Genomic DNA, 17,612 nt, shown 5'->3' on the forward strand with positions numbered 1-17,612 from the left:
CGTAGATGCAGCTCAAACGCACCAGAAAAGCTAGCTTCAATTACAAGCCCCGCAAATAAGGTGGCTACAGGTTGATCGGACCAATTTGAAAGGGCGGATATTGGGGTCAGCCTGAGAAGATAAAGATTCTGGACATAGATCTTTGCCAAACATATGTTTTCGAGGCGAGTGCGCTAGATGCGACCGTGTTTCCTATTCAGCATGAATGGATATGACCATGGCATTAGTGCCAATATGACCCATTGCGCGAGTGAGGTATATGATATCTCATTTCTTCTTCAGGTACAAATTCTCGTTGACTGCTATAATTTTGTATAGCATGAATGCACACCAACACCTTTGGCACACGATACCAGAAACCACCGACGATGGGAATATTCTGAGTGGTAGTGCACCGTACCGAATAAAAATTTTACACCACGGTGCAAGATCCACTGATGAAAATCAACTTCAAGTTACTTTGCCTGCGAATATTTTATCTGAAAAACTTAGCGATATCTCCTTCAACTATGATGGCGAAAATATACCTTTATTTGTCAAAGCGGGAAAAGAATTCAAGGAAGTCGCAAATGAATTGTCAAAAAATTGTTATATTTAAGGTTGTAACAGGGCTGCTCCCTACGAAAAATGATCTCTGCATCAGCTAAACGTCCTGGAATAGCTAATCGATGGAAGGCATGACAGAGAGCCCTGATATGGGGACCGTAACCCAAGCCTCGAGTATGAGGTATTCAGGCAAGAAAAGATGAGTAGCTATTTCATTTATTTCATCAGCAGTAAAGCGGTAATCCTCAATAGAGTTAATACAATCTTTGTGACAGAGGTCGAGCCACATCACTGATATCAACCTCCGTTACCAACGGCACCAAATACGAGTCCTTTCAGAACCGCTTCATCACCAGCTCCTCGTGATCCCCTGTGTTTCCCAAATGATGAAATTTTCTGAGGTTCTGGAAGTCTAGGAGATCAAAAGCTGTCTTTATTATTATTGCCAAGTGAGAGCCTTTTATTAAGATTCTGCCATGACCGCCACACAATGTTTTGGCCTTATGAATAGTGCTTTATCTATGCAAAAGATAAGCATGTGAAAAAAAATAATATGGAGGGACAAGCTTACAAAAGAGTATAAATAGGAATGTTGATAGAGTGGCAGAAAGAGACTTGGAGCGATGAGGATTGATGTCAGGAAAAAAAAAATGATGTGCACGTAAAGAATGCAAGCTTCACTCTGGATCTCAAGGCTTTATTGCTGTTGAAGTAAATAAGTACATAGTCTATTACACCTCCAAGAAATACCCTAAATACTAGGGATTAGTACGCTAGACAGATTTGCAGAAACATTCTTGCATCGAGATGACAGAACATAATATTGTCAATACTGTTCGTGGCTGCCTAATGCATCAACAACGACCACTTTATCTCTCCTAAAGACGAATATCGAAGATATCCTTGGATGGAATTGGCAAGAACTGGATCAAAGTCTGGTGGGCGCAAGCGAGCAGCTTCTAAGGCTGGTTCTCACAGTGGCAAAAAACCTGATGTCACGTTTATGATGTACTTTGGGAGAGACTTGTGTTGTACATGTCTCTGCCTCAATTGATAACAAAGAAATTGATGCTCTCACTCACCATGGCGTCATGATAAATTATATTGTAGGGTTATAAATATTTATATGTGTGTATATATATATATGTTGCTTATATTAAAACGAGTAAGGATGGAGGATAAAATATAAAAACACATTATTGCCTAGAGTTCAATTCTTATCGTCGACCTTCCGCCGAAAAGAGTTCTGCTGCACGTGCTCGTCGGCGAGCGCTTTCTGGACTATCTTGAGAGAGGCGACCATGATCATCGCTGTGGCGATCATGGTCTCCGTGCAAGTTGCTGTTGGAATCCATACCACGCGCTAGTGAAAATGAGCCTCGCTCCGATCCACTAAGCCTGGGTTCACGTTCAATACTAGCTCGGTTCATCTCCTCACGGTAGGACTGCATATTCGCGCGAGGTGGAGTCATAGAACGACGGGGTGTAAAGTCGTCACGATCGTTCACAAACCGGTCCCTAGACCGTGGAGGATCCAATGCTTCGCATTCATCAAACTCAGCTTTGTCGTTATATTGCGTACTGTCTGTAACGGCAAGAGATGAAGACGGTTCCTGAGTACCCCAGTTCTTAGGCTTACTTCGCAAGCTTTGAGGGAACGAGTCGGATGGACGTACTGTGGCAGAGTGAGCGGCAGCCCCAGCACCCACGGTAGATACTGTTGGAGACGAGGCTGGATGTGGAGGAGGAGGCACATAAGCTCCGATAGAGTTATGACTATGGTCTAGCTCCTGCATCATCACGTTATCGTTGTGACCATCCATATCATAATAGTGATTCTGGTAGCCGGACGCGTATTGGTACTGCCCATTATGGTTACCATATTGTTGCTGAGTTGATGGATCCTCATATGACTGTTGATTAGGATAGTAATTGTTCTGGTGATCATAAGTAGAAGGATATTCCTGGTCATGATAGTTTGGGTCGGCTGTAGTAACAACGCCAGCTCCAGATGTGGGGCTCTGTTCGAAGAGCGCAGCCTTGTCCTGCTTTGTCCTACGCTTCCTGAGGAAGAAACATGCTCCGATTAGCGCAAGTAAGATGATAGCACCTACAACGATGCCAACAATTGCACCTTTGCTCAAACCGCTGTCGTTGTGGTTATTATTATTATTATTATTAGTTGAGTTAGTGACCGGGGTCGAGGTAAAGTTGAAACCATAGGCGGCGCAATTGGTTATCCAATCCTGCCGATTCTGAATCTCAGGGGAGTTTTTGCCCTGAGTACCAATGCATGTAAGGCATGAAGAAAATGCATCATAAAACTGAGAATTGCATTCACATTCACCGAGACTTGCGGTGGGGGTATAGATGAGATCCTGTTGGAGTGATGCGTTAGTGGCGCCACCTCCACAGGGGGCCAACAGCTGAACTACAGTAGAACAGCCAACGCCAGAGCAATGCTCTATAATCCGGTCTGGTGCCGCGGTTGCCAGCAGGAGCGAACAGAGGCCGGCGGCTATAACAATGCCACGGGTGTTAGGTTTGTGCATGGATAGTGGCAGTCAGAGCAAGTAAGAGTATAGGGCTAACAAGTGGATAGGAATTGGTGAGGGAAAGTGCGAAGAGAGCAAAGGCTCAAAAGAGATGGAAAGGAAGGAATGTGCCTAAAAGGTGTGTGTGCATGTGTACAAACCCGCTTTTTTTATGACGATGTGTATATTTTTAAACTTTACCTTGGCAGTACTCGACAACGATATCCTAACAACAACTCCGTCATCATCGCATCGTTGGATACCGAAATGTTTACATTTTAGTTTTGACGCCAATGATCACAGCATCATTATTTGGCTGGATGAAGGGAGTCATAAAGGAATAGAGGCTCAAAAAAGAATAGAATAGTTAATCAACCCTCTCAGCATCGGATAAGCCCAGGTTGTGTCTCTTCATGCATATATAGAGCTTTCATTGTTTTAAATAGTCTTCCTAAATGCACGCTGCTGATTATTTTAGTGTGTGCGGCGTGGGCAACATCTGTTCTCTCTTTTCGTTTCGTTCAAATGTATGTGGGGCAGTCACACAACTCTACATAGGTGTTACATGGGGATAGTACAGGAACTCAGCAAACACATCCATCTGTCTTGGTGTAAAAATCAGTCGTGAAAGCATCAACCCATCCATCGATATATCTACCATCAATATATTATCCAGAATCTCATAATATATTGGCCATAGTGGCATTCTTCCAGGCATTCTAAGCGAGATTTGGCATAGAATCAGATCTTTAGCTCGAGTTAGTGATTTGACAAGACCCAACAAGGATAAAAATACAGGACAAGAAATGTTTATTGGATTTTAGCGATTCTTGTCAAACAACACCAATTTCTGCCGCCATGATGAAAGATCTACATGAGAGGCGGTGTGAGGTCAGACAGAATAACGTTGCATGCCAGTACCCTGATCCTTCAGAATAATCTTGATTAAGGAGAACTATGCGACACGATTGCGATGCCAACATGGACTTTCAACCCCATTTTTATTTGAAGACTCAGCAGGAGTCAACGCTATAGTAGTGATTGGGATACGACTTTCACAAATGACTCTGATAGTATAGTGTACTAACCATACCATTTATGCATATCTGTTTGGTTATATCAACACTGTAGATATCAGAAATGGTTCACAAGGTATGCAGCACTATACATCCTAGCAAATCAGCATTATTATATCAGAAGAGGAAGAGGAAGAGGAAGAGGAAGAGAACTGAAGGCCGTCGACCCTTTTATAGCCAGCTCTCAGAAATACTGCACTTTAGCATAAGGACAATAAGTAGGATCTGGAACAATAGAACAAAGAAGGATCGATAAATAGATATTGATTGTATAGAATCATCGCCCTTAGCAAATACATCAAAATATCCGATGCATCAGATCGGAATCATACGGACGAGACATGAAAAAAAAAAAAAAAAGAAAAACAAAAGAATGTACTAGTACATCAAATGAGGAAGGAGAGAAGGAACCAGAAATCTCTACTTGAAGTCTGAATTCGGGAGGTTTGGTTTTGACAGGAAACACGAACTCACCATGACAAATGAATAGGATTTCTGCGAATGAAAAATCATGCAAAAGCAATGGACATCCTGACCATATTCTTCGCATCAGGAACTAGAGCAAGTGGAGAAAAAAAGAAGTGGCAAGCAAGCAATGAGCAATATGACCACCACACCACTATCATCATTATCTCTTCAGTCAACAGTATACAACAAAGAGAGGATGCTTGGATTTCCAATTTGGTGAAATTAACCGACACACGCTTTATATACCAACTTATCTGCTTCCCCTAGCCTCGCAACTCTCTCCTGACTGCTGGCGTCTCCAAGTACAGCCGCTCCCAGGTCATCGCCAAGCGTGCCTTGTATAAGCGCAAGCCCACTGGAACCGTTGCTGCTGCCCCTAAGGCTGCCAACAAGACTGTCGAGGTTAAGGGCGGCAAGAACGGTGGTTCTCGTGTCATTGCTGCTTCCAAGGCACCTCGCTTCTATTCCGCCGAGGATGTTGCTGTCCCCAAGAAGAACCGTAAGCATGCTGGCACCGCTAAGCTCCGCACCTCCATCGTCCCTGGTACTGTCCTCATCCTCTTGGCCGGTCGCTACCGTGGCAAGCGCGTTGTTTTCTTGAAGCAGCTCGAGTCTGGCTTGTTGCTCGTTTCTGGCCCCTTCAAGGTTAATGGCGTTCCCCTCAAGCGCGTCAATCAGGCCTACGTTATTGCCACCTCCACTAAGGTTGACATTGATGCTTCCAAGGTGCGTTTATCAAATTACATTATACAACAATGTACTTAAGGGATTATGGAATATCTGCATTTGTCAAGCCAAGTTAATAAGGTACTGATTGACTTTTTCATAATGGGTAATTGTCTTATAGGTTGATGCCCAGTTGAATGATGCCTACTTTGCCCGTCCCAAGAGTGCCAAGAAGGTCGCCACTGAGGAGGCCTTCTTCGAGGGCCAGAAGAAGAAGGAGCCTCTTGCTGAAAATAAGGTTGCTCTCCAAAAGTCCACTGACAAGCTTATCCTCGAGGCTGTCAACAAGGTTGAGCACCTCCGCCAGTACTTGGCTTCCAAGTTCTCCCTTTCCAAGGGCCAGGCTCCTCACGCTCTCAAGTTCTAAATGAATTGAATCAAACCAAATATCAATAACAGTGCTTCTTGTGAATAAAGGATGAGTGAACCTATTTCTTTCCTTAATATGGACTTGTACATCATATCATCCCTATTTTAATACATATTTTTTTCTTTCTATACATGATCAATCAAAAGGGAAGAGATGCTCATGCGGATGGTAGTTGGGGTGGGTGAATGAGTATAGAGATGTCTTTATCCGATTATATGAAATGGTTAGCATGGCAAGGTAATACTCAAAATACACAACCATACTACACTGAAAGACCCCCTTTGATGACTAATGTCCATCTTTCACCATTGGATACCTTTAATGGTGGTAGAAGGAGCGATGTGGATTGATTGTTTTATTGGCACTATAGCAAATTAGCTGTCTTTGCGTATTAAGGTAAGCTACTTTTTGCGTGGGATATTACATCCACATCGTAACTGATGAACATTAATGGCATATCATTGTTATGCCATTACTCACCACTATACTGTCGAGGTTGTTAAGTACGAAAACCAAAACACATGTCAATCAGCCAAGCACAACTATTAGGTTCCCTGACATTCGCCGCTGTGTCAAATGCGCTTGATTTGTTGATTTCACCCTAGCCATCAATTTGAGACATGCATTTTTTTTTATGCCTACTCTCTCTCCACGTTGAGGCATTTAAAAAGAACTTGCGCAGTATTGGCCACGCTATCTAAAGACTTTTACATTTATTATAATGGTAAAGCTGGAGTAAATATAAGAACTAAATGTCATCAGGAGCTTGGAAGTGGAGATTTATTATACCCCTTGTCAGATGTCAATGTGTTTCTAGCAAAGAGACTGTTGTGGGCCTTTCTCTTTTCAGTCAAACACTAATCATTCTGCTCGCTTTTACATCAATAAAACTTTTTATACTTTTAAAACGCAGGATGTTCTTAGTATTTTTCTATGTTATTTACATCATCGTCTAAAGCTTTTCCGGTTAGGACAAGCATGAGGCTGTACATGTATACACTATATCTTGAATAATTCTCAGTGCGCTTTTATCATCAAATAAACAGAAGAAAGAGAAAAAAAGCTACAGTGTATCATTGAGTCGAAAAAAGGGGGCAGATCATCGATTTTCCCAAAAATCTTCACCTTCATCATCCTCCTGGATGGAGCCCCCGTATTGTCCATCCTCATTCACAGCCTGGGACTCAGCCTCGCCAAGGTCCAAACTTGCGGCGTCTTGAAACTCACGTTGATTTTCAAGTCTGAGGTGAACATTATGGAGGTCTGCTTCCTGATCCTCGCTCATTACTGCAATTTCCCTCTCCGGATCACGCAATGGATCCCAATCGTCATCCTCGTCCTCGTTGTCATCACCATTAGAACTATTATTATAGCTATTATCGCCTTCTCGACCTGGTCTTCTACGGGGCAATGCACCTGTAGGTTTTCCAGAGGCATTGGCGGCTCGGCGGATGTCATTTTCTAAGGACTTTCTGCGCTGCGAAGTCTCCAATGGAAGAGAGAGCGGTTCACCGCCATATGCAGGCGTACTACTTCCATTCTCTTCGTCCTCTAGCTCCTCCTTGTCCCAGTCATGAATACTAGGATCCTCTTTTAGCAGTGCAATGTCACTATCGTTATCGCTGCCCATGCTGTTACGAAGGATAATACCATCTTGAGGGATGAATGTCTCGCTGTCATCGTCTCGATCCCGTTGCTCTTGGTCTCCCGAGGAAGCTGAATCGCGTCTCGCCTGCTCTCTGATCTGTTCAGACTCTGCCTTATCAAGCAGCTGAATTCGCACGGGGCGCTGAAAACCCTTCTTTGCAGAGGTACTATTTCGTCTGTGACTTGCTGTCGTGTGGGATTGTTGTGAGGGCATGAAGAGTGAAGATGGTGACCTAACTGAGGAGGGAGAACGAGGGCCACTGCTTCTTCCTCCAGTAACTGACGTCTGAACGTTGTTTTTATCACTGTCATGACGTTGATACGTAGGAGTATTGCTAGACTCTAGAGAAAATAAAATTTTACATCATGATGAGACTTTGAAAGATATTTAGCTCAAAAAAAGTCTTTAGTCGACATTACAGTTTACTGTTACCTGTCGCTGTTGGGGACGAAGAATTGATTCCTGCAGCGACTTGTGAGGATCCAGGATACCTAGACATCACTGGGGTAGGGGGCTGTTCGCTGGCATCAATGTCCATTCCCAAGGATGGGGATGACGTATCAATGGGCTCTCCATATGCCGCTGTTGCCTCAGCTTCATCTAAAACGACTGGTGGACGTTGACTAGAAGAATGTACTAGGTCTGCTAAGGATCGTCTCCTGCTCATGGTGGGATGTGAAGTTTGGGATGGCACAATGGAAGACGAGGCTGCTGCAGAGTGTCGTCGTGCCCGTGGGATAGTATTATCTTTGTCTGGGTGGATAATGGGTTCAAGTAGTGCATAATCCGTCGCCGTTGGCTCATTTTCTAAAGAGCCATACCGTACTCGCTTGGGTGGTGGTTGTGCTGAGCTAGACTGCGATTGAGGAAGAGTGACATGATCAGACTTATCGACCTTATCTTCGAGATTGTGAGCGTCATCCATGATCAAAAAGCTGGACTGAAGGACGGCGCTGCTAGGTGCCATGCTGTTAATGTCATTGTTATCAACAAATTCTGTCTCGAGTGCAGCGAGCGACCGCTTTGGGTAACCGCGGGTGAGCAATACTTCTGGCGCAGGCTCGAGCGTGCCAGTCGTAGTTTGAATAGAGCCATGAGTGTCCGCATCCGCGGCAGACTGAGCAGATGAAGGCGTAGAGGCCATAGAAGGATGAGAATGAATGATATCTATGCGAGTATGACCGTTTCTGAGTGAATGGGAAAATCTGAGCAAGATAGAGAGACAAGAAAGATGGAGACACAATGTCACGCACACGAGCGTCTTCGCCCAGTTCAAGTGGCTGAACCTTTTATTTTAGTGTCGCCGTGGACATATTCTAATAACCCACTCTTTAAAGAATGCATACTGTGGAACAGGTTAATAACAACAATCACGACTATGATCAAGTTCAATTTCGCAGCATTACTAATGTACAACCGCAGAAACTAACAGGTCAAATAGTTCATGCTCGCCGGTGTTATAAACGGATGTTCTTTATTGATTTGCGAATCAACGAATCGTTCAAATGTACGATCCTCTTTCGCTCTGACGATTCTCGCGAAAACCTCCCTGGAGAATTAACCGACCATGAACTCATTTCCCATTGGAAGAGAGTCCGACGGGGTGATAAAGTCTGTGTGCCGGTATTTGAGGCATCTGAAGAAGAAAAGTCCAAGAGAGATTATCCTGTCTATCAAGCATTGGATTTTGTGGTGTTGAAGGCATGGCCTGGGAATGACCCTTTCCCACCTGAGCCCGCTATGGGTCTTAAAAAATCCAACAGTTCATCCGATACATTACCTGGCGAGGTTATGACGGCAATCTGTATACGATCAACAGTATCGACACTATCCATGTCATCCACATCTTCAACTCAATTAAAGATGGTGATTGAGGGCGACTCTATTCAAAGTACGGAGCTGGCTCCATGGGAAGATTACTGTAAATTTTGGATCAATTCATTAAAATGCATCAAGAAGGATTGTCTCAAAAGACATCCAACAGGGACGGAGTATAATCGCGTCCAAGAGATATGGGTGAAAGAACATTCGCAAGCTAGAAAAGAGCGGTCCAAACTGCTAGAGGACCCGCATGCAATTTCTTCCAAAGTGCCACATTCGCAACGTGCATTGATATTTTGCAAGTGGCTCGTCCGTGAGTTTGGAAAAGACTTCCTCAATTCTGGATCAGGAGTCCTTGACATTGCTGGCGGAAAAGGGGAGGTTTCTATGTTTCTCACACATATGTTTGGTGTTCGATCAACTGTGGTCGAGCCAAACGAGCGCAAGGACAAACCATATAAGCGCAAGATTCTCATGAATGCTATTAAAAAGCAACTCGATATCGAGGCTGGAGGCGATGGTCATTTATACAAGAGAATGGATCCATTGTTGTTGGCACTCAACAACCAGCAGAGTATGAATGCGCAAACTAAGCCCCAGCAAGAAGTTGATCACGCCACTGATGCCGAGATAATAAAGGACGAGAAACGCCGCCACAAAAAGCAACAGATAGAGCAGTTTGTAGTTCCACGATTGACCGCTTTACTCGATGAGAGCTTTCTAGTAAACCATAAGGATGTGTTTGAAGGCGCGTCTATCTTGATCGGGATGCATCCTGACCAGGCGACTGAGCCTATTGTAGATATAGCGCTAAAGCATGACAAGCCATTCGCTGTAGTGCCTTGCTGCGTGTTTGCGCACGACAACCCGCATCGACGATTGTCTGATGGCGGTAGGGTCAACACGACAATTGAGTTTGTTCAATATCTAATGGAGAAGAAACCTCTTGGAAATCGCATATCCAAAGACTACCTGCCCTTTGATGGCATCAATGTCGTGGTTTTCCAAAAAATAAGCCACTAAAAAATAAAAGATGACGAATGCAATTTTATCACACACTCTTTGCTTCTTCCTCCACTTCCGTGACGCAGCACTTCACCAACACAGGTATGCCCAGTATGATCGCGGACTACCACAATTGTCGACGTCGTGCCAATGGATTGTCAACGACATTGTTGGATTAGGAGAAGTCTTTTCTCTCCTCTCTTTCCTTCTTTCTTTTTCTTCTTTCCTTTTCCTTTTTTTTTTTTTTTTTTTTTTTTTTTTGTTTTTCTCCATCGCGAAATCATTCTTGTCATGTCATTGTTGCGAGAGAATGACATTCTGCGTGTTTATGAAGTGTAGTCTAGGGCTTGTGAAGCGTGAACTTCTTTGTCTTTATTCTTTGCCTTGGCTTCAATGGAATCTTTTACAATGACACTTCAAGGACTATACATGTTTGCTGACTACCTTACTCTATCCCTGCAGGCACAAACATATCGTCACGTCTTTATCAAACTTTACGTTCCCACAACCTGTAGCACTGCTGCACTATGACAAACTCGACCTTCGATGATAGGACAGCTCCAACCACCATGTCCGAAGCAGTCAATGCAGTGAACGCAGCTATCGTCGCTGCTGTTGCTGCTGGTGAAGGAACATCAACCTTCTCAAGTAGAGATGCTACGCATGATCATTTAAGCAGTATCCGTCATATCGACAATTTAAGCTCTATTGAAAACCTCAACTCATCGGCTATCGAGACGATTGTCGCAGCCATCCCCAGGCTTAAGCGACCTGCTGAAGATGACGCTGGGAACATTGATGACAGTGCCAAGCTACGCAGGCTCCAAGAGGAAGTTAACAACAACGCCAATGCTGCTGCTGGCATTCTGTCAGGCAGTAGCAATCACAGCAGTAATACCAGTAGTACCCATAGCCCTAGTCATTCTGGAACAGAGACGCATGTCGCTGCATCTAATGAGACAGAGGATACCGCCACGGTGCCCCCTAACGCCAAGTCGGATCCTAAGGATACGTCAGTTACTTCAACTACCCAAGCACAGCAATCCAAATCAATTCAAGTCACCCCAGGGATGCACGAAGTTATGGCGGATCTGATGAGGATGCAGCAGATGGTCAAGAAGGATCCTAGACAAATCACTTCCTTCACAACTAATCCCAATAACCAAGCTACTCTAGAGCAACTCACGTCTCTTACGTCCAGTGCTTTAGCAAATGTCCTTGCACAGGCGCCTCTTTCTTCTAGTGACCTTCAAAATAGCATCCAAAGTCAACGGGAGCCTGAATCACAACCACAACCCCAGCCGCAGCCTCAGGCACAGACACAGTCACGCTCACAACATGTACAAGAGTCGGAGACTACCCAAGGAATTTTGGCATCGGTGCCTGCGACCACAGAAAGCGCTTCTGCAAATGATGCAGCAGCCATTCTTGAAGACGACGTCCTTAATGGAAAGCGAACTAGCCGTGACATGTCAAATGAAGAACGGAGACAACGGCGCCTTTTGAGGAACCGCGTAGCGGCTAAGGAGTGTCGCAAGAAGAAGAAGGCCTATGTTAATGAGCTCCAGGATACCTGCACACGATTGCAAGAAGAGAACGCAAGACTGTACAAAGAAATCGAGGAGCTTAATGCCAAGCTGACATTGAGCGCCATGCGTATCGATGAGAATGTTCGTCTCATCAAGGAAGTGGAGCAACTAAGCGCAAAACTGACACTTGGAGCGATGGCCCATATGAATGCATCGGTCGTTTCTGGATCTCAGTCTCCATCCAAGGTTGCGGATGGCTCTAGCTTAGAGCAGCAAGTAGAAGAATCACGGGCTTCTACATCTGGAGCACAGGCTTCTTCTCCTGCCTCAGCCCCTACTTCCGACTCCTCCCTGACTTCTGCTCCTGCTTCCGCTCTAGGACCATCAGAAACATCCATTGAGGCTTCTACTTAGACAGAGCAACCAATGTTTCTCAATTTTTGTTATGGGTCTGTATATTGTAACTTGTACAAAAAAAAAAAAAAAGAAAAAAAAAAAAAACTTAATAAAGCAGATTTCTGTTATTTTTTTGTTAAAGCTAGAATAGAGAGCAAGTAGCCTTTACTACTGTAATCTTGATCTTTAAACTGCTCGTTGACTTTTTCGTGTATTTTCCATCACTGGAGTGAATCATTCTTCTGGATAGCCTATTGTGAAGAGTATTTGTTTCCCATGCCATCCTAACAAGAGGGTACGTGCTGGAGAGTTCTGATTGGACGGCTTAATGTGCGCCCTTTTGTCGGATGGCAGCAGGGCCTTGTTTGCACACGAACCTTTTGAATGGATGCAAACTATTGCGAAAGAATAAATAATTGATGAGAGCTCTTGTGCAACGATTTATGCAGCTAGCAGGGGAGGAGACAATGACAGATGACGGCATGTGTAAGGCGCGTTGATAGACGATATACTTTTGTGAGTGAAAACAGAATTCTGAGACGATGTTTTCTGTCTTGGAAATTCCATAGTTGCGGTTGACACGCGACTGCAGATCAGTCGACAATGTAATATGTACAATGTAAAGGAATATTCACTTTACATGAAAGACTGAAAGACTGAGAAAGAAAGTGAGGATTCAGAAGCAAATCATTTTTGTATAAAGATGAGAAGAGCGACTGCGACCCCTGATGATAAATAGCACAATATTCAGTTATGAGTGGACTGATAATGATGATGACGATAGTGATGATAGGTTTGATTTGAAGACACTGGATAGATAGAAAGTATAGATTAAGAAAGCTAATAGACAACTTTGTTGCAAAGACATATTCGATAGTTATTACTTTATCAATTATCTATCCTTCATCGACACTCATGTGTCTTTATTTTGCTAATAATGTTGATGATACATGTTTATAATATTTTCTTTTTAAAGTTATTTTGCTCATTTGTTTTTTCTTGAAACCCCTTGCTTGTTCAGAGAAGTGGCCTTTTGTTGCATCCGAAGGAGAGGTCTGTGAGACTTGGATGGGTTGTTTGTGTCTACATTTGTGAATGTGGGGGAAGGAGAAGAGAGGTTGTGTTTTTCCTTGGGACAAAATAAAAGAAGTACCGTAAGTGGATGTGTAGGATGCCACCCTGGCAATAACCCATTTCTATGTTTATGCCATGTCTCGGCCTTTGTCCTCTCGTTGGAAGGGACTGAGAGGCAATGGACTATGGTCTCACTTAAAGAGACGCTCTCTCTTTTCTCTTTTCTTTTTTTCTTCCTTTTCCTTTCTTTAGCCACTCTTTCTTTCATATCCCCTTACTTCCCTTAAAATTTTTTATTTTTTGTCTTTCATCATTACCAGGTACTTTTGTGGTTGCAAGGACTCTCATTTTGCATGGAATGATGTCAGGACCATGAGCCATACTGTCCGAATGACCATTGACTGATTCTTTTTTTTTTTCTTATTTTTTTATTTTTATTTTTTATTTTTAAGGTCGTCTAAAAGAAGGGCAACAAATCAAAAAGGAATATAGCATATTCACACGTCGTTCTCGGACAAACTTTCAGACAACTAGACGCTTTTTCATTCTTTTCTCAACAAATAACTATCATGGATTCCGTGCACGATTACTCGCGCAAGATTGAGGATATTATCGATCGTATTGGCCAAGTAAGCCTTTTTTATTTTTTTTTTATTTATTTTTTATCTCCTTTTCTTGCGATGTAAGCGAGCAAAGAATGAACTACATTGCAATGTTCGTTACTGACCATTCTGAACCTGATTGAATTTAGCCGATCAAACCATACATTCCAGCGATTGCACGTCTCCTCATTGTCGTCACCTTTCTTGAGGATGCCGTTCGTATCTCAACTCAATTCAGCGACCAGCTTTATTATCTTCAACGCTATCGCGGTTTCCCTTGGGGTCTTAGTCATCTTTTCCTGCTTGGTAATGTCTTGGTAAGTCAAATCCACTCGAGATTTTTTTTTTTATTATTCCTTGAACAAGTGCTACAGATTGTGTTCTAGTTAATGACAGGACTCTTTACTCACTTTTGTATGAAACATTCTTCATCGTATATACCACGTTGCATTAATGTAGACCATGTTATCTTGCTCCGCGATGGTAATCGCAAGGAAACATACTGAATACGCAGCAGCGGCTCTGTTCAGTGTCGTGATTATTCAGGCATTAGGTTATGGGTTGATTTTCGACGCCGGCTTTTTCCTGCGTAACCTTTCTGTAATCGGTGGTCTGTTGATGGTTGTATCAGATGGTTTAAACAAACGTCGTCAACTCTTCGCTGGTCTGCCTTCGATCACCGAGAACAATAAGCGAACGTACTTCCAACTCGCTGGTCGAGTACTTCTTATCTTTTTGTTTTTCGGCTTTGCCCTGCATGGACAGTGGTCGGTTACTCGTGTTGTTGGAGCCATCATTGGTTTCGCAGCCTGCGTGATGGTTGCCATTGGCTTCAAGGCCAAGTGGTCGGCCATGTTCCTGGTTCTTTTCTTATCTGTGTTCAATATTGTGGTCAATAATTGGTGGTCTGTTGAGAATGCTCATTCACAAAAGGATTTTCTCAAATACGACTTTTTCCAGACCCTTTCAATTATGGGCGGTCTCTTGCTCCTTGTCAACATTGGGCCTGGTGGCATGAGCATGGATGAAAAGAAAAAGGAGTGGTAGACAAAAACCCTTTCTTTCATTATTCGCACTGTTTTCCCTTCGCTTCCCTCTCTTTCTTTCCTCTCAATGTGTAGTCTACTTTGCACTTTCATTTACTCTAAATAAAATTTCGTGGCTTGTTGTCCATCATTCAGCCACTTTTTTTTTTTTTTTTTTTTTTTTTTGTTGTTACGGCTTCTGCTTCCTCCACTTCGTTCATTCATTCGTTCATTACACAAAATGTCCGCCTCAAAAGTTGTCCGGATGGAAGAAGATCCAGTGGAAATCGACACGGGGAAAGTTACTATTGTAAGTTTTATTTTAAGACAAGATAACTCTATTTTAAAAAGAGATATAAAAAAAACAACAAAATAAACCTGTCCAAAAGCGTAAAGTCAAAAAAAAAAAAAAAAAAAGGCTATATATAAAGCTTTATTTTTTTTTTATCATGGGCTGTAGGTCCCAGGAACGATGACAGAGCCTCAATGCGCTACCTTTTGTCTACAGGACGAAGATCATACTCTCGGAAATGCACTTCGCTGGACTCTTATGAAAAAGTAGGTGTCACTGAAAGATTTTAAGCAAGATCGAGGTGATTTTTCATTAGATTTTTTTGTTTTTTCTGATGATTTTTTATATTCACAATTGATTTTTTAGTCCCGAAGTCGACTTTGCATCTTATTCAATCCCTCATCCTTCAGAAGCAAGGACAAATATCAGGATCCAAACATCAGACAAAACAACAGCAGTAGAGGCTATGTTTAAAGGACTAGATGATTTGACTGATATTTGCAATCATGTCATTCAAAGCTTTCAGACAGAGCTTGCCAAAGGCGAGTTTGAATACGATGAGGAAGGTGCTTTTTAATGTGATGTACTGAATTCAAATTTGCAACACCCACATATACATACATACAAACATGGCATTTTATATTTTCATTTTTCCTTTTATTATTATTTTTCTATTATTTTTCTGTATTAAAGACTTATTATAAACTGAAAGAACAAAAATTAGCCTTTCTGTTCATTCGGATGATGGCGCATGGAGAAAAATAAATAAGTGAAGAAATAATCAATGTCGTTTATCTTTCTTTTCGTGCAAGATCAAATCATCCACAAGGTTCGTTGGGCGAAGTGGCCACTGATCAAATTTGGAAGCAACTTCGTTCACCTGCTCCAGTGTCATGTATTTAACCTTGATGTTGTGGTCAAAACTCAGGCGACCTAGCAAGATCTCTGCTCCAGGTCCAAGCAACCTTTTTTTTTTTTTTAAAAAAAAAAAAGGAAATCAGGAAAAAAATAAGATAGCAAGAGGTCGCATCTATTTTCATAAAAGCCAAAAGAGGCAAGTCGTTTCTTACTTGATGACTTTGCTAAGAGGCATTGATTTGCTTGTAAAAAGACTCTTAAGGCAGAATTCCATTATATCCAAAGAAGCTAATGGCAATCAAGGGGAGGTTTTTTTTTTTTAAAAAAAAAAAGAAATCAGTTTGGCTCTACGTGTCCTATTTTCATCATACAAATTTCACGAGCAGCCTCAAAGAAAGAGAGAAAGAGATGAGAGGGGGAGCTATTACTTTCCAGCTTGGGTTTCTCGTGCGGAACAATTCGCAGTAGCTCGTATTCATATGGTAAATGAAAGTGGCTTGCTCCAGGGACCATGATCGATGATACTTCGGCTGCTGCTTCCGCAAGAAGCGTTAGCCGGTTCCTAGCTGTTGTCCCTGCTGGTGATGTAAATCTCTATTTTTTTTTTTTTTTTTTTTTTTTTTTTTAATAAACATTGATAGTAGATATAATAGAAAAAATCGATTTTTCTTCCTTTTTTTTTATTACCTTGACAGCTTCCTTGGAGCAAAACATATACATTCCAACACGGCCCATCCTAAAAATACCCATACGCTCCATGGATGCCTTCAAGAGATCTATAAAAGCCTTCTCTCCCAGCGCTGAATTTGGGATCGATCCTACTAGCATGATGTCCGATTGAATCGTATCCCAAGGTTGTGGGGTCAATCCAGGCAGTGCATTTAGTTCAGAGGCCAAAAGATCATCATAGGGTTCTCCGAGTGGATTCAATGCAAAGTGTTGGATCCTGCCTTTTGAATTTTCTTCCAGAGCCTATGCTTGCGGATAGAAGGGAAGAAGAAGAAAACATGTCAAAAGGGGCGATCGAGACCAAATGTAATTTCACATGTTCATTGGAGGATCTTGATCGGTTACGATTCTCATATACGACCTTCCGTTCTCAAGAATAAATTACCTTTAATGACTTTTGGAACATCTCACCGTTATCTAGTGTTACAACCTTCTTTGCGCCGGCCAATGCCATGGATCGTGTCAGTTGTCCTGGTCCTATTATTTTATTAAAAAATAAAAAAATAAAAAGGTCATTTCGTCTTTTTCCAGTATTCAATTTGTATCAATGCTCTACCCTTTGTCTCTTACCTGGATAAATCTCGATGATGGATCGATTTGGATGATTGCTGATGTCCATAACTTTGGCTGCCGATTCTATCTTGGACACAGATCGACAGAAAAAGAAATTAGAGAGACTGGCGAAAGCTAATATAAAACACATGTGGTTCTCTTCCCTAAGCTTATTTTTTGCTGTCTCGATCTCTAATCCTTCTTTTATCATACCAGCCAACTCCTCTGTCATGACAGAGACTCTTGCATGTCCGCGTGCTCTCGAGCCCTTGAAAAGTGTTGGCCAGAGATATGGTGCTGGCAACTTTGGAAGAGATTTTAACAGCGGTTGTACTGCCGCCATTTTTTTTTTTTTTTTTTT

General features: G+C 42.5%; 8 protein-coding genes across 8 annotated transcripts; 5 read left to right on the top strand and 3 right to left on the bottom strand.

Moving 5' to 3' along the window:
- Positions 1-1,641: 1,641 nt before the first annotated feature.
- Positions 1,642-3,224, bottom strand: BCR41DRAFT_356280 (hypothetical protein). The gene has a single exon (XM_022024621.1). It carries the CDS (start codon positions 3,096-3,098, stop codon positions 1,764-1,766), a length of 1,335 nt encoding a protein of 444 aa, XP_021880174.1. The 5' UTR covers positions 3,099-3,224; the 3' UTR covers positions 1,642-1,763.
- A 987-nt stretch (positions 3,225-4,211) lies between these two features.
- On the top strand, positions 4,212-5,819 carry BCR41DRAFT_356283 (ribosomal protein L6e-domain-containing protein). Its single transcript, XM_022024622.1, has 3 exons — positions 4,212-4,232; positions 4,892-5,350; positions 5,472-5,819. Exons 1-3 carry the CDS (start codon positions 4,221-4,223, stop codon positions 5,715-5,717), a joined length of 717 nt encoding a protein of 238 aa, XP_021880175.1. The 5' UTR covers positions 4,212-4,220; the 3' UTR covers positions 5,718-5,819.
- Positions 5,820-6,694: 875 nt separating this feature from the next.
- On the bottom strand, positions 6,695-8,610 carry BCR41DRAFT_423189 (hypothetical protein). The gene is made up of 2 exons (XM_022030264.1): positions 7,801-8,610; positions 6,695-7,709 (listed from the first exon to the last, which is right to left on the bottom strand). Exons 1-2 carry the CDS (start codon positions 8,510-8,512, stop codon positions 6,820-6,822), a joined length of 1,602 nt encoding a protein of 533 aa, XP_021880176.1. The 5' UTR covers positions 8,513-8,610; the 3' UTR covers positions 6,695-6,819.
- An 85-nt stretch (positions 8,611-8,695) lies between these two features.
- Positions 8,696-10,225, top strand: BCR41DRAFT_356287 (hypothetical protein). Its single transcript, XM_022024623.1, has one exon. It carries the CDS (start codon positions 8,707-8,709, stop codon positions 10,210-10,212), a length of 1,506 nt encoding a protein of 501 aa, XP_021880177.1. The 5' UTR covers positions 8,696-8,706; the 3' UTR covers positions 10,213-10,225.
- A 222-nt stretch (positions 10,226-10,447) lies between these two features.
- BCR41DRAFT_356289 (hypothetical protein) lies at positions 10,448-12,174 on the top strand. The gene has a single exon (XM_022024624.1). The coding sequence runs from the start codon at positions 10,722-10,724 to the stop codon at positions 12,135-12,137; it is 1,416 nt and encodes a 471-aa protein (XP_021880178.1). The 5' UTR covers positions 10,448-10,721; the 3' UTR covers positions 12,138-12,174.
- A 1,570-nt stretch (positions 12,175-13,744) lies between these two features.
- On the top strand, positions 13,745-14,842 carry BCR41DRAFT_307868 (SURF4 family-domain-containing protein; the record flags this gene model as incomplete). Its single annotated transcript, XM_022020883.1, has 3 exons — positions 13,745-13,822; positions 13,945-14,112; positions 14,255-14,842. Coding segments are annotated over 3 exons (834 nt in total), but the record flags the coding sequence as incomplete, so codon positions are not given.
- A 179-nt stretch (positions 14,843-15,021) lies between these two features.
- Positions 15,022-16,031, top strand: BCR41DRAFT_324283 (DNA-directed RNA polymerase III subunit C19). The gene is made up of 3 exons (XM_022021540.1): positions 15,022-15,130; positions 15,281-15,378; positions 15,479-16,031. Exons 1-3 carry the CDS (start codon positions 15,062-15,064, stop codon positions 15,687-15,689), a joined length of 378 nt encoding a protein of 125 aa, XP_021880180.1. The 5' UTR covers positions 15,022-15,061; the 3' UTR covers positions 15,690-16,031.
- On the bottom strand, positions 15,594-17,605 carry BCR41DRAFT_423194 (S-adenosyl-L-methionine-dependent methyltransferase). The gene is made up of 7 exons (XM_022030265.1): positions 17,465-17,605; positions 17,270-17,335; positions 17,085-17,176; positions 16,658-16,942; positions 16,399-16,564; positions 16,183-16,258; positions 15,594-16,077 (listed from the first exon to the last, which is right to left on the bottom strand). The coding sequence occupies exons 1-7, from the start codon at positions 17,592-17,594 to the stop codon at positions 15,894-15,896; spliced, it is 999 nt and encodes a 332-aa protein (XP_021880181.1). The 5' UTR covers positions 17,595-17,605; the 3' UTR covers positions 15,594-15,893.
- Positions 17,606-17,612: the final 7 nt, after the last annotated feature.

The sequence above is a fragment of the Lobosporangium transversale genome (genome assembly GCF_002105155.1).
Source record: "Lobosporangium transversale strain NRRL 3116 chromosome Unknown BCR41scaffold_25, whole genome shotgun sequence".
Lineage (NCBI taxonomy): Eukaryota > Fungi > Mortierellomycota > Mortierellomycetes > Mortierellales > Mortierellaceae > Lobosporangium > Lobosporangium transversale.